Source organism: Mycteria americana, chromosome 9 (assembly GCF_035582795.1).
Source record: "Mycteria americana isolate JAX WOST 10 ecotype Jacksonville Zoo and Gardens chromosome 9, USCA_MyAme_1.0, whole genome shotgun sequence".
In the NCBI taxonomy this organism is placed as follows: Eukaryota; Metazoa; Chordata; class Aves; order Ciconiiformes; family Ciconiidae; genus Mycteria; species Mycteria americana.
In genome coordinates, this window is record NC_134373.1 from 19,047,342 (window position 1) to 19,063,017 (window position 15,676).

General features: G+C 40.6%; 1 protein-coding gene across 4 annotated transcripts in view; it reads right to left on the reverse strand.

Moving 5' to 3' along the window:
* MTX2 (metaxin 2) overlaps nt 1-15,430 on the reverse strand; it is a 35,926-nt gene extending 20,496 nt beyond the window's left edge. For 2 of the 4 annotated variants that reach the window (XM_075511413.1, XM_075511410.1), the window contains exons 1-2: nt 1,294-1,341; nt 272-318 (exon numbers count right to left, since the gene is read on the reverse strand). Coding sequence is in view for 1 of the 4 variants with exons in the window: in XM_075511411.1 (XP_075367526.1) it covers nt 272-318; nt 1,294-1,341; nt 15,297-15,336 (135 nt within the window). In the remaining 3 variants the exon portion in view is untranslated. Of the gene's footprint in view, nt 1-271; nt 319-1,293; nt 1,342-15,296 lie in introns of those variants that run through there. The other 2 variants (XM_075511411.1, XM_075511412.1) reach the window with 2 other exon arrangements.
* Nucleotides 15,431-15,676: the final 246 nt, after the last annotated feature.

The following is a 15,676-nucleotide window of genomic DNA, read 5'->3' on the forward strand; positions in this document are numbered from 1 at the left end:
AGAGAAGCAGATACTGTACAAACACAGACCAATATAAATACGAGTACAAGTAGCGGCACTCTATACAGGACTCTCAAAATCCTCATGTCCTTTAGACTCTGGCACTTCAATGACAATGTAAAGCACATCAGATGCAGGAAATAAGTCATTGATTTTGACAGAAATAATTCTTAAATTATTCATTTAGCTAAATACAGTTACTTTAGCTAGGTAATAATTCAAACAATATAATGGAATTAACATCTTTAGTTTAGAAAAGATGACATTTTACCTGAACAGCAAGGGAAGCTGCATTATCAGAAAGCAAAATTTGTTCCTCTGTTGAAAGAAAAAACCAAAAAACACAATTACAAAAAACAGTGCCCATTTAGCTACTGACCTGTAACTGTAAGCCATTCTGGGTTGCATTTCTTACGCATAAAACAAGGAGCACATATATAATTATTATGCAGTTGAACTAGAAAACCTGTGATATGAATATTAAAAAAAGAAAGAAAAAAAAAAAAAGAATACCAGGAATATTTCTCCTGCAAATGCAATTGCATTTATCATACATTACCACAAATGTACAATAAAAAATGCTCACAACTAAAAACCAAATGCTTGAGTTTTATGCCAATTACTCTTCTTCTAATCAAAGTTAAATAAAACCGCATCTTCATAACTCCTCTGGCTAAAAAGTAGAAGCATTCAGAAACCTATAAAAGCAGCTTGCAGTTAATATTGCACACTGTGTCTAGGTCTGTCACACAAAAGAAAGATGACAAGTTCACTGCAATAAAAATTCCATGCTTAGAAGACTAGGGCTGCTACCTATTAGTCTTCATTACTTTGCAGTCTTCTGACAACTGTAGCAGGCTGCTGAGCTCCAAATGGGGGCCATAATGTGATCTGATGATATATGAAGAGCTGCTAAAGGGAGCCTGAACCATCCTAGCCTATACATTTTAACAGTTCCTTTTTACTGAGAGCCCACTTTACCACAAGACTTCAAAAATCTGCTGCCTCAGCTATTGGTGCAGTAAATCTGCCAACTATGCCTGCAACCACATCATTTTACACTGCCTACAGCAGCCAATATAATGAGTCAATAATAAACCAAGGACCTTATAGGCCATGAATAGCTGGTTTATATTGGCAGATGCAAGCGTAGCTAAAACCTCTGACCAGACAAACAACACAAAGGACTCTTTTAACAGTTTCTGTGCTTCCTTGCAGTTAATTATCTTAGTGCATATTTAATGTGTTTCTAAAAATAAAGTAATTATTAATTGCAAAAACCAGTGTACCCACCTTTCAGTTGCTGATACAATGCAGCATTTTCAGGCCAAGGTTCTGCGGCTGTGGAAAGAAGAGGAATTAATTAACTAAGCCAAACAACAATGTGCTTGCAGATGCTAACTGAACATGAACATTACCTAGAGCAGGAACTCAAACTGCAAAGATGCTGATGCAAGGTTTAACCTGCCCTAAAAACGTCCCACTGTCATTCTCTTCTCCTGTAGTTCCCTCCCGCTCACAGAGGGACAACACAGAGCAGAAACTAAGCCCCAAAATTTAATGTTGCAAGAAAAGCTAAAATTCAAGCTATGTTACAGAATGGCCTTGTAATTCTCAAGCAGCTAAAGCAGCTGTTTTCCCTCCACCATAAAGACATCCTTGCGCACATTCCCATCACAATTCTGGCCACTCTCAAGAGCAAGTATTTATTAAGGTACTAAACAAAGAATTCTGGAAAGAACACAAAAAGACACAGAGGAGAGAGGCACAAACCTCCAAACCAAGTGTGAAGAATGCTTTGGGGAAATGGAAAAGCTTTCTGCCTTTTAAAGTTGTGTCCTCACTGGTCCTATATAATACCCACAAAGCCAGGTGCTCGGGCACGTCAGAAACCTACCCCCCAGGATGACTGGGACTACCTATTGCTTTAAATTATGTACTGGTCAACCCTAAAATGGGAATGTCAATATGCATTTAAAAAACTGCATCATCAGTTGTTCAAAACAGTTGAACAGTTGTTAAAAAAAAAAAGGGCAAGGAAATAAAAGACAATCACATCTTCCAGTTGAGAACCATTGCACTTCATCAATCATACACCACTTGAATTTATGCGAAGGCAAAAATAATAATCAGTACTGATTTACTGTTAACAGTAGCATTAAGATAACAGGTCATCATTGTTTTGTCTCCATTACATTCCTTGTTAATGTCCGATTAAAAATCTATTTTAAATACCAACTCAAACTTTGCATTCTACCCAAACTAACTATTTGTAAACAAAATCAATGCTCTAATCACATAAATTACTTCTTTTAAAGCACTAATGTCTATAAATAACTATGTGTGGTTCAAACAGAAATATACTGCTGGCTTCGGTAAGGTCATTCTTTGTGTCTTTGCATTCAGAACTCAAAGAAAAAAAAAATGCACAATTTTCTAACTATCATTCTTTTTGGATACTCGTGAAGTATTAACTTTTATGGAAGTCACATAGAACTGTAAAGCTTACAACACTGTACACAGTTTTGCAAAGGTCACTGCCTCTAACATTAAGGCACAGAGCCTATCAAAGCTATACTAGTATGGGCATGAGAAAGCAACTAATCACATTTAAGTGTCATGAAAAAATGTTTTATGTTTTATTGTAGCAGTTATTGGTTTTACACCCCTCCATTAAAGTTTTGCCCTGGAGTAAAAATTCTTGAGGTGGAAGTACATTTACTTCTTTAAATAAAAAGAGACTAAGATAGTGTCTGCGGTACTACAGCCTTAACTGTTTAAAATAATTTATATAACATACATTTCTTCAGGTCCACTGAAGTCTTGCAAGAGCAAATGGAATGAGGAAATTAAGAATGTTATTACTATACTTTAGCAAACTTATCAGTGCCGGACTCTGAGATACTTACAGAAGTAACTAAGTCGCGAAGGTACATTGGTCTCGTAAATACTCCAGCCAACCAGTGAAAACAGCCTTTTTACATGCCCAAAATGGTACGGAAAACTTCAAATTGCATGGGCCCATTTTTGCCTGACCCTCTTCAGACTGAAATGTCAGATTTACATCTAATTCTTGGATTCTGGCCCAAACTGGAAGTGGCCTATTTTTACACAAGCACATGGCTGAAATATTTCAGGCACACAAAAATCAAGTGAACTTTTCATTTTCCAACAAAAGAGCTAGGTATATTTCAAGAAATTCAAACACCTGTTCCAGTCTGATCTTGGCACTAAGCTATATGCAGCTGTGGAGAGAGAGAGAGAGAGAGAGAGAGAGATAACAGCTTCTTGGCACACAGAATCCAAGTCTACGCCACTAAGGCATGCCATATCCATACTATAAAATAAAACACAAGTAGAATATGTTTTGTAACTTATTTGCCCTTATCGGCTTAAATTTTCCATCCACATTCTACTGATCACATACAGATTTTTGTGAATTGTATCTGCTGACCCTAATTTCGTTAGTTATGAAGTCTTTATCCCACAGTCTTAGTACACAGAAGCACACACCCAACTTCAGGGAAGGAAAGGACAAGGGTAGTATAAAATCTTTGCATTCACTCATTCACAGTTTAGTTGTGTACTAATATATGTCTTTTCACAAGTAAATTAAACAAGGACAAACAGCCACAGGAAAATCTCAGACTTCGTTATTAGTACACCTTAAACTCCAAATTTCAGCAGTTCTAAGAAAATGGATGAATAATACCCCCTGCATTTGGCACCTGATAGTCTCCAGAAGGAGGTCACAATTCTGACCGTGTTTGGACGAAGTGGACATGTGCTCACAAGTCTTGAACCAAGGCCTTCAGTTCTTTGTACGTAGACCAGATAAAAGATAATTGATTTTGCTATCACTGTACAGACTGGATTTTAAAACAATCAACTTCACATGAAGATTCACCTATTGTTACTCATATTCTATAAAAAATATTCTGCAGCATGCATTCAGAATTGCATGCAGCAGATCATGTTCAACAATACTGGAGGTACATGCACAAAGCCTGTGCAATCCTCTGGAAATCAAAGAATTAAATACCCACTCACTATCGGTCCCGTATCTTCCAATTTCTACTCATTCTCTCTCTTCCAAGATGTTTAGAGTATGAAATATTTTTTTCTGATGGAGCAAGAAGTTTAAATACACACTGCTATATAAGATGTCCAGGTTCGGAAGGTGCAAGCTAACTTCAAATATCAGCTCCCAAGCCGCCTTTGATTAGTTTTAAGGTGAAAACATGCAACTAAGGGAGACCAGAACACCTTTGGGGGAAGAGAGGAGGAGGAATTGCTGAAGAGATTTCACATGCCTCCACAAGAGGAGAAAGTGCGTAACATCTTTAATGCATGGCAATGACTCTTGCCTTATGAATGTAGGTGAAGACATAATTTGTAGCATAATAGGCACTAATATTACACGCTGCTTCAGTTCTGTCATATTTCCAATCCATCAAGTTGATTAATGCTATAATAACTCCTCACAAACTTATCATTTGTGCACTAATGAAGTCAAATCCAGTTTATCCTTCGGCAACTATAATCTTCTGGTCTGTAAATGTTCGTTTCCCTGTTAACCACGGCTACTGTGGTGCTAGGTATATAAAGAGAAAATTAACAAATGTGATGTCAATTCAGTTTCAGAAGCTTTCAACACAGAATCACATTTATGTGGTTAGATCCTAGCAACAGACATTTTTATCATTAGCTGCTCACAGGATGAAATAACTGCCTGGAAGTATGCCTTACAGGAATAGCTTCTCTACATATCTTAAGAATAAGGAACTATTTGGTTCTTCCTTCTGCCTCCATAATCAGAGGAATTACTATTGTGTGGTTTTCAATGGGTCTGTCTCTCAGGCTTGCAGTCTTTAGTAAAAGTTGTTTTCCCACCTCAGTGAAACTTTTCCCATGCTTAACGAATTCAAATATTTAGTCTTTCATGTGGATTGTCTGCTGTTTGTTCAGGACAAGCAAACCTCCTACTGTTGTCTTTCCCTACTTCTCCTCTACCACACTGCTTGTTTTACGGCCAGTTATAAGAAACAACCATCTGCGGGATCAGTCCTCCCTGTTAAATTTGTCTGAAATGAACTTCGAGTTCAAAAGTTACTGGGAAGTGAGAATTAAAGGGAGACGGACACAAAAAGCATCACTGCATAAGCCTTGCTATCCTAGGAGCTGAGAATTCAGCAGATGCAGCATCACAACAACCGGCAAGTAGACCACCTACATAAAAATCTTCTTTGGTTTTGTGGATGAATAAAAATACATGAAAATTTCACTAAGCTCAACATGTTTGTTAGTCAAAGTGTTTTACTTATTAACAGTTTAGCATAGAAAATGCAGATTTCAAAGTGTTAACAGGGTTCTTAGGTGTCAAATTAGACTTTCAGAAGAAAATTCTGTGAACTGGTGCATTGTATGTTCCCAGTGGAGTTTTAATTACTCAGGTTTGTAACTATCTATTAAAACAGATTCCTCGACTCCTCACCTGTCATGTCAGAGAATGACTTAGAAAATACATCCTTTCTGCTCTTACAAAAAAACTTCCAAAACACACAATGAATAACAAGAGTCACATCAAATTCTTTGCCACTAAAAACGTATTGCATTAGGTGCATTTTTCAGATTTTGTGGTGAAATGTTTTATGTGAGCAACATGAAGGCCAAAGACAGATATTCAAATAGCATTTTGATTTCAACATTTCCAGCTGTTTCAGACTGTCATTTCAATAATAAGACTTTATCCACCCAAATACTTTTGGGACAGCAAGAGAGAAGAATGCACATATGCTGTAAGAAGAGATACTCAAGAGCACTGGACCCCACTATCAGCAGGAGATCAGCAGATCACCTGAGGCCTACGCACATTTCCGCTCCAACTAATGCTCTCAAAACAGGATATACTATACTTGCACAGACATGAACTTTAATTCAAAAAATGAGAGGCTACAGTAACATTCCCCCAGTGAAGCCTGTGCAAGAGGAAGCACCACATTCCCAAGATGCTCTACAGTGCCTCAGCCCCATCAATTCTTTGTCCAAGCTGTTCAGTCTCTTTATGAGTGTACAAAACTCGGTTTCAACTCCTACACTCTGAATTACTAGAAAACTATTCATCCTGTGTCAGTGCTGCCTGGATGAACGGAGGAAACAGACATTTTCATCCACCTTCCCCAAGCAGCTTCATGACGATGAAAGAGATGTAATGAAATAAATGGTTTACAGTTATGCCTTTAATCCTGTTACTTAAAAAAATAAGACTCTGACTGTGAAAATGAGAAGACACCAAATACTTTGCATGTTAAATTGTGGAATACGCTAAACAACAATTTAGCTATTTCAGCAGTCTAGTATGAATAGCCAGTTCCAAGCAGTATGAATAGCCAGTTCCAAGCAGTAGGGTATGTGGTATGGTTTGCCCTGCTAGTCTGCCACTCATTTAGCACACTTGTCAAGCTGCAGCATTCTTGAATATCAGCCACAGACAAATGCCAGAGACCCTGGATCCAGGCATCAAGATGTTCCCTCCTGCACAGGAAATGAAGTTATCAACGGGTTAAAAGTTTTTGTAGGAGAACACTCAACTTGAAATTAGGTTGTTCCCAGCTCTTAGCAATACCGTAGAATTTCGGTGGGGCAAGAACATTTTTGGAAAGCAATGCAGATAGAAATCATGTTCAGTTATAAAACTTGCCTATGCCTAATAGAATCAAGGCTAAAGAATTAACACCAAATGTTACTATCCTGTTGATTATTTCTCACGTACTGAAACTATACAGGGAGAAGTAAATCGAGACAATCTCTGTCCCAAATCTCCTATAAACTAAGATGTACTGAATTCTCAGTATGCCAGCAATTTATGCTTTGATATCTTCTTTCTGCTTCTGTAAATGAAGTATTCCGTCGACTAACAATCTCTTCCATGCAGTTCACTGTGTGCTGTTGTGTAGGTGAGGTTAGGACCTGGCCCGGGAACATTTGATCTTCTCAGACAGAGCAATTTCCTGAAATGTTAAGAAGTTGTTTCTGGATCTTATAGAAATAAAGACTACTGCTTGTCTAAAGTCACCACATTTGCATGGATCAGTTTCCTTTCTGTTATATTCTTCTTAAACACTTTGATATTAAACTTGCATAAAAAGGAGAAAAGCTAAAACATCTGTATTTACCAGTTTGGTTCACATGGCATTAAAGGCCTGTTAAAACAACCAAGAGGCAAGATATCTTCTATTAAAAACAAAAAAAAAGTTGGCATTAATTTGAATCACTGTATTGCAATATTACAGCTGGAGAGATTAACTTAACACATTACTTCCACAGTTTCCTCCAGCCTCTCCCTAGGTACAAATTTGATTAAATTATAATGAGATACCTTAAAACTGTTTTCTCACAAGAGTAAACACTAAAAAGAAATTTAGTCTTACATCTGGGCAACATCCACATCCAACATTAACTTACAAGTCTCCAAACATTACGCAGCAAACACCATAACAATCAGCAGGAAAATAGTTACCCTTTTTGGTTTCCCAAAACTGGTGCTATGGGGGGACCTGCTGCTCACTATGTTCTAGATGTAGTAACCCAAAGAAAACCACACAGAAAGCTATCCCACAGACTCCAGAAGGAAAGAGGACTATTAGCCGCTTGATGTTAAGATGGATAAAAAAGAAGCAGATGATCACTTCATTCTCTTTTCTTAATATAAATCGGTCATATTTTCAAGTAGCAATACATTGTTTAAAAAGAAAATTCCAGGAATTTATGTGTTTCTATATCCTTATTGCAGAAAATAAGTGGAGGGCTATATTTTGATTAATTCAGTGAAGCTGCAGCCACTTTGGAACCAAAGCAGTTAAAAATATACATCTCTTACATTAACAGTGATCAATAAAGGAAGTACGAGAAAGCTGTGAATTAGCTGCCTTAAGACCCACCAGTTCAACCCACCCACACTGACTACAGATCAATTTCATGTAATTGTCCTGATCCTGTAAACTAACAAGGGCCAAGAAAAAATGAAAGCCTCAGCAACTCCCTGGCTCTGCTGACAAAGGACCAAAAAGTGTTTCATAGTGCCCTGCCAAATGAAAACCGACTTTCACACAAGTTAAACAGTATGCATTAAATCATGTATCAAATAATTACATCATTTGCTTAAATCCCAGGCCTCCTTCGTAGAGATATTACAATTCAGATAAATCATGACTGTTCAGTAATTATTGATCAAGCAGACTGTCAACGTAAAGACTCAATCTCAGCAGCAATTCTCAAACTTGAGTTTCCTGTGGCTGCACCACTAGAAGAGTCAGCGTGTAACTTTACCACAGCAGCCATTTAGCATGACACAATCTGCTTCTTCACCCTCCAAGAAAGCTATTAATTGCATGTATTTAAGCATTAGTCCAATTCTTTTACCATCTTTGAGTTGACTTTCCAGAGCGTACACATCTGCAGTTCAACCCTCCAGGGTGCTCAGTGCTCTCACTGATAGGGGAGGCCACAGGAGGGAGATCACTCAGCATCCCCGCACTTGCAGAATCACGCCTCTCATCAGGAGAGGAGGCCAAAAAATCTCAACAAAATCAAATCCATAAATAAAAGTTGTTCCTAAAACAACATCTGGATTTCTTCAGAAAAATCAGAGAGTGTGCCAGCTAAATGATCTCAAAAGATTTATTTATAAAGTCCTGACAAGCTGGAGCTATCTTACTTATTCCTGATATTCAGCATAAATGCTCCATCTTGGAGAAGCTCTGTAATTATTAATTATAGCCTTTTACAGATCTCTAAATCACTCCCTTTCTTTTGCACTACTGAAGTCCCTTGCCCTGCTTTGGCCCTGACTCAAAAAGTGAAACTTCAAGCACAGGAGCTGTGAAGAGTAGGACAGTGGAGATATGATAGTCATGAATGCATTAAGTGCCTTACTGGACTGGGACGTTTCTTAGCCATGTTATCTACATTTGTATACTTTAAATCAGTCCTTTGAAAGCTCTCTTAGACTGAGATCCCCTCTTCTCTGTGGCAGTCTGAACTCCTCCTCCCCTAAGGATGTTTGGCAGGCAATCTGAACACCACTTCTGCAAAGTGCCCCAAGGAGCTCCCTGCTTTCTCGTCCACAGCACCCTCACTCTGATCCACAACAGAGATCCTACACATCTGTCCTGCCAGACAGGACCTCCATATGCCACAGCTGCTCCAAAAGCTGCTCCCCACACACACAATTCCTGCTCACTCAGCCCTGGCCCCTCTGGCCTTTCATTAAGGCTCCCCTTCATTCTCTCTTTCCTGTCTTGCCCACAGCCCTGAGCACAGCAGTATCAGGAGATACACAGTGATGACAACAGAGACTCTCTGTGGAAGAGTCTTGCAAAGGGGCAGGATCTGAGATGTCTAGGCAGGAGAGCTCTGCAGGGTAGAAATGCAAACAGCACTGGTGCAGAGAGCCAGCCAAGCACTGCCACTAGCAAGGGGGAAGATGCTGCTTTAGGGCTCACAGTCTTTAAGTTAGCCCAAAACATACAATGGTATTTGCAATAGCACCTCTCAGGCTCTTCTTCACCTGTGGCAAACACTGCAGACTCCCTACTTCAAAATCTGAACACATTTATCCTGTTCTCTTAATCATACCCTCACAGTCTTCCTCATTTCTTTTCCAAGGCTTTCAGTGAACACACTCCAATACATCCAGAGTTTCTCCAATATGGCATTCAAATGGAAAAAAAAAAAAATAAAACCACACATGCAGATGGACTTTGAAATCCTTGCTAGGGATGCAAGCATTACATTGGCTTCAATTTCATTATACAACAGCTAGAAGGCAGAACTGTTAAAAACTCCCACCTCTCAGCATTTTTACTTTCCAATTCAGTACACACATGCCAGTTTTTTGGTTGGGCTTTTTCACCGCAAATGAGACTGGTATCAATTTTTCCTGTATTCTTTGCAGCACCATTGTAATTTTTGCCTTTGATGTTTCCAATTCTTCCTACACATTTCATAGGTTTTCCTACTACACGTAACTTCTTCCAGTTTGTATTAAAACATCCACGTTCACATGACATCTATGTCGTCTTCTTAATAACTAAAGACCAGAATTTAAAAATAATAATAATAAAAATTTCAGAACCTGGTGTGGACTTTCACCCTGTCCTCCCCATAGCTTGCATGCAGCTGCAGCTTCTCACTCGCTTTCAGAAAAGACAGCTGAAAACGCCCAGCAACGCAGCAACATGCGATGCCTGTCCAACTAGAGCAAAGAAGGACAGCAACCAAGCTCTTTCATTCATTCTTGTTTTGAAAAGGAAGTGGCTCATAGGGTCCAAACCTACAGGAAGAGACCAGGTTAGGGCCTAGGGACAGTCAGAGAACAAAGCATTCAAGGACCAGAGAGAAAAAAGGAGTCAGAAAGAGGAGAAAAATCTGGTTCCTCTCCAAAGTTGTTCTTCTATGACCTCTTGGGAGCTGAACAGTTCGGCTTCTGAACAGCACTCATATCCCAATCATTCTACAACTGATGAAAGCTCACTTGCTAATAAAACTGGACAATATCAAAATACATGTTACTTTTTGTTTACTAATTTTGTTACTGTTATTTCTAGGGCAATCTCATTTCTGGCATGAGAAAAGAAGATACTACTTTAGCAGAAAACATGTAACAACAAAATGCTGATTAGAGAAAGACTGCTTAGTCTTAATGGAGCCAGAAACAACTATAGAAGCATACTCTATTATAAACTGTAATTATATTGCTTCTTAAAAAACAAGAAATAACAATATCTCGAAATGAAATATGTGCTATACTATAATAATTGTGAAAGAAAGTAATTTTTCCCCTGACCTAAAAAAAGATTAGATAGGCAATCCACTCAAAGGAATGGTTCAAATCAAGTCATAAAACATATGTGTCTGAGCACAAATTGGCAAGAGCAGTGTAAGAGACTGGTTTATTGAAACTGAACAAGAGTTAAAGGGATTCCTTTTAGTTTGATTACCCAAATAAAAAAGCACATGTAAAAGAACACTCTAAGATAAAATCATACAGCCTAACAAATTTGGTATTTTCAAATCACATCTTTTTTACTACAAGCACCTCTGCAGCAGGCTTAAACAATCTGTGCTGCAGACAACCTATTATTAAGCAAGAATAACTATTTATTTCACCTTACATGTGCAGGAAATGTTAACATTTACCTATGCACATTTTGATGCACAAAATGCATACTCAGTTTAAGTTTTATGTCTTTATGTGCAGGAACAATTTAGGTGGTCAGGTTTCATTCCCTATGTATTTGTTCTCAGCCAAACTGCAGCTTGTCTCAATACGTAAAACACGCACGTCAGATTTATTTTTGCTCTGGTGCGTCACATTGGAGGTAGACTCACAAAGAATGTAAAATATCTAAAGGCAAAAGGACATCTGTTTTTCAAACTGCATTCATTTCCCTTAGTATTAAAACTAGCCTAAGACCCTTGGACATAACTCAATGGCAATAAACAGAAGTAATTTTCCAGAGATCAAAGGACAAACAAGGATACTGTTTTCTCTCTTTTGATCACTGATCTAAAACTAATGTTTGGGGGGGGGGGGGAAGCAAAGCATATTGAGTAATTTAGTGATCAATTAAACATCTTTTCAACAATCTTTTATAGATGATTTGAGCAGTCAGCTTCTCAAAACTACTAGAGTTAAAAAGATTAATGTTCTGGACCACTTGAAAGCTGGCACTCTAATTCTTCTTATAGTATAAACACTCATTTCCTATCCTGTTAATATGTGATTGATGCTGAGCTACTCTAAACAAATTCTCTACCATATTATCCAATTAATATTTTCTACAGTTCAGAAATAGATGATTTAAAATGTGACATAACATGCTCGCAATTCATGAAGCTATGGAAATATTTATTATTCCCTGAGACACGGCATCAACCTCTTTATATTTCTGAATAAGCAAACAGTTGAATGGCACTAAAGTAAGTGTTTTACTCCACGTTAAGTGATTTAGTCACCGTTTTGTATTTAATCATTAACGCATTACAGCAGCAGGCTATACTGAGCATGTGCAGGTGAATGCATGTTGCACAGAGAGGGTGCTGAATTACTGCAGCAGTGCAAGCAGGCTGGGCAACTGATGGTCACAGAACAGCTGAGGTTGGAAGGCACTTCTGGAGGTCCAGGGTCAGCTGCAGCAGGTTGCCCAGGGCCATCTCCAGTTCGGTGCTGAGCATCTCCAAGGATGGAGACTCCACAACTGCTCTGAGCAACCTGCTCCAATGTTAAACCATCCTCACAGTAAAAAAAGTTTTTCTTATGTTCAGATGGTATTTTCTGTGTTTCAGTTTGTGCTGAGACAGTGAATAGGCATGTCAGAAGTGAATGCATAAGGTGCAGGAAAGATGAAGATAGGTAGTACTTAAAAAAAATTTCTAATACATACACAAGCAAGTCAGCGTGTAAAAGAAAGTTATGATCCTCCTCTCTACTAAAACCCTCCTCTCAGCTTTTAAAACATTTCTAGAAAACAAACTATGCTGGGATGATTGTCTTTAAACACCTGCACGCAAAGACCCATGCTTTATAGTTGTTACATGTTAGAGCAGTGGTAGTTCATTGCAACTGCCATGACCAAGTGACAGTCTTCATGAACAGGACCCTCGATAACAAGCCAATCAAATTTCATTTTTATGGACATGGAAAAAATTCTCAATCATTCTTGCATTTCCATCCATACATAACAGGAAGGCAGTATTCACAACCACAGATAGGGGGATAAGACACTATTAAAACAAGTGTCATTGTTAAGTTGTATTTTTTCCTTGCAGATACACCATTTTTCTTCCTCACAAATATTCTTACATTTGCAGGACATTTATAACTTCTTGGTATCAGAATTAAATATTCTCTGTGTCTATGCAATGTCCCAGGAAATCCAGAAGTGTGGTGGGTATTGGCCAAGATCCCAGATAACTCCCCCCCTCCCCCCCCCCCCGAAAAATCTTCCATATGAACAAATTGAGTGATTTTGCCATTCATTTACTTTCAGTCTGGGACTGGTACATCATACAGACAAGCTAGAAAGGCCACAACCCACTGGCAAAGGTATTTTTTATTTTCGAGGCAGATAACTGCTTTTGACACTGACTCGCTTTTGGAAAAGCAAAGGCAATGTCATAATTTTGTTTTAAAGAATGATTCAGTGGACAGGTCTGCAAGAAGGATTTGTACTGTACCTTGAGTCACAGTAAGTGGCTGCATATCCAGCAGAAGTACAAGATTAATAAAATAAGCACCAACCATTTCTGCTGTGCAAAAACAGAGGAGCATTGCCAGTATTTTTCTATTAGATACCTACATATTACTTTACCTATAAAAAGAAAATGAGCATCACTTAACCTGTGACTGACAGGTAAAAGATGAGGTGCTACTGTTTTAAGCTTATTAAATTGTAGGAGGGTCCAGAGGTACTTGAGCAGCTCTGATGCCCTCAAAGCACCACCTTAATAGTACAATTGTTAACACAAGAGTCTGAGACTAGTATAAGCAGCACGCAACTACCCCAAAGGGGAGGCAAGAACCTCTCCAGGAACAGAGGAAGAACGCTTCAGCAAGGAGGGAAAGAGCCAGTTGTTGCAGAACTTTGTCTTCTTGTTTCCAGTTTTTCAAACACGCATTTTCCTTACACTATACTTGATTTGGATCTGCCATTGCTATATTCCACAAGAATTTGCTGGTTTAGCAGGAAGTTGTTGGGAAAAAAAACAGCACTTTCAACAAGAAAGCAATGAGATGCCTATATACAGTATAGTTTTGAGTTTGTATTTGTAATTCCAGGAAAAAGTCAATATCAGCAAGCTGTCACTCTAGAGTATTCATAAAGGTCACAGAGCAGACGAATACAGTAGAATCAACACCTACTCATATGTCATTATCCTTGTATTTCACAATATTAATGAAATATACTAAAGAGATCATAAAGGCTAGTAAATGGCATGAAGCAATGCTGATCATGACCGTATTATCCACATCCTGAAGATCCAGGGCTCTGACCCTTAGAACGTAAGTATGGCTTGTGCTAATGTCCATGAATTAACAAATGCCAACCCAAGAGCCCAGCACAACTTTCAAGCTTGTCTGTGGGTACCTCTACACACCCAGACTCAAGACCCACCACCTTCACTTTACCTACCAGTCAGGGACAAGCCTGCTCTGGAAACTGTACCATTCATAGCAGAGAATCCAACTCGGACTCTTATGCTGGGGCCTCTACCGAGTGGCAGAAGACCCAGCTCCTGGGACAAAACACCGGCTTCCTCCTCAACAGGTCAGTAGCAATTAAAATGTTGTTGCCTTGCAGTATTTATTGCTTGTGAGCTTGTGTAGCAGCAAGAAATCAGGAACAGAGAATAACAAGTAAGGAGAAACTGGCCAATACAGATTTTCAGTGTGCAACATACTAAATGTATTTTGAACTTCCTAGACAGGAATTATCCGAGGTGCATGTTTTCTTTCTCCTGGACAGCAGATTAATATCATTTTTTGCTAAATAACTCCACAGTGAAACACATTTCTGTTTTATGACAAGGCTCACGCCCAGTTTACGCGGCCCAGCTACAGCAGATCACACGAGCACTAACGAGTAGCAAAGCTACCGGTACATTTCCCAGGAAACACGGCACACGCCCACGGGGAGCGGGCAGAGGATGGCACCACACTGAGCTCTCCCACAGAGCGGGACTCAACTCCAGCTGCTGAAATTATAAATGTGATGCGGTTTTTCGGACCACTGAAGAAAAGTAAATAGTTTTAAAGGTAGAGAAATTATTAAATCAAAGTAAAGATGCGCCCTAGCATAGCTAGGGGTTAGGGACCCCATAAAGGAGGGGATCTGGTGAACCTGCACCGCTGTGCTCTGTGGGGAGCTGTGCAGGGTGACCTGCCCTCGTCTCGGAGCGCCAGGCAGGCGACGAGAGGGGAAACGCGCCCGGGGCCGAGCTCCTGACTCCCGCGGCCCGCCGTTAGCCTTCCACGGCCGCTCCTCCCCGAGGCACGCGTGGCCGGCTCGCTCCCACGGCGCCCGAGTCCCGTCCTGAGGGGTCACCCAGGGGACCGAGGGTTTGGCTCCGCACCCCAGCGGGGCGGCTCCTGCTCCGCCGCCACCCTCAGGCCGCGACCCGGAGCGCAACGCCTGACACGAAGCGGGGCCCGGCCCGGCCCGGCCCGCGGCGTCCCGCCCGCCCAGCCCGCCCGCGGCTCTCTGGGCCGTCATCCGCCTGCCCCCGCCCCTCACCGGCCAGCTGAGTCACGAAGGCCTCCGCCACCAGCGACATGTCGCGGAGGGCGCGCGGCGGCAGGCCGAGGGCACGCACAGGAACTGGGCGCCGCGCCGCCGGGGCAGCAACTGCATCCGGGGCCCGTCCCGCCCCCGCCGCCCGGGGCGGGGCCTCGCTCCCGCTCCCCCCGCGCCGGTCACCGGGACGGGAGGCGGGGAGGCGGGGGAGCGGCGCTGGTGCGCGTTGGAAGGGAGCCGTTCCCCGCTTGCAGTGCTTCCTGGGTGGAGGAGGGTAGCTCTGGAAGACATTTACGAATAAACCGGTATTTGGGAGTTACTCCCACTCTCTCAGTCACTCCAGTCTGAGGAAAAGCCAAACCCCCTTGAATCCACATCCC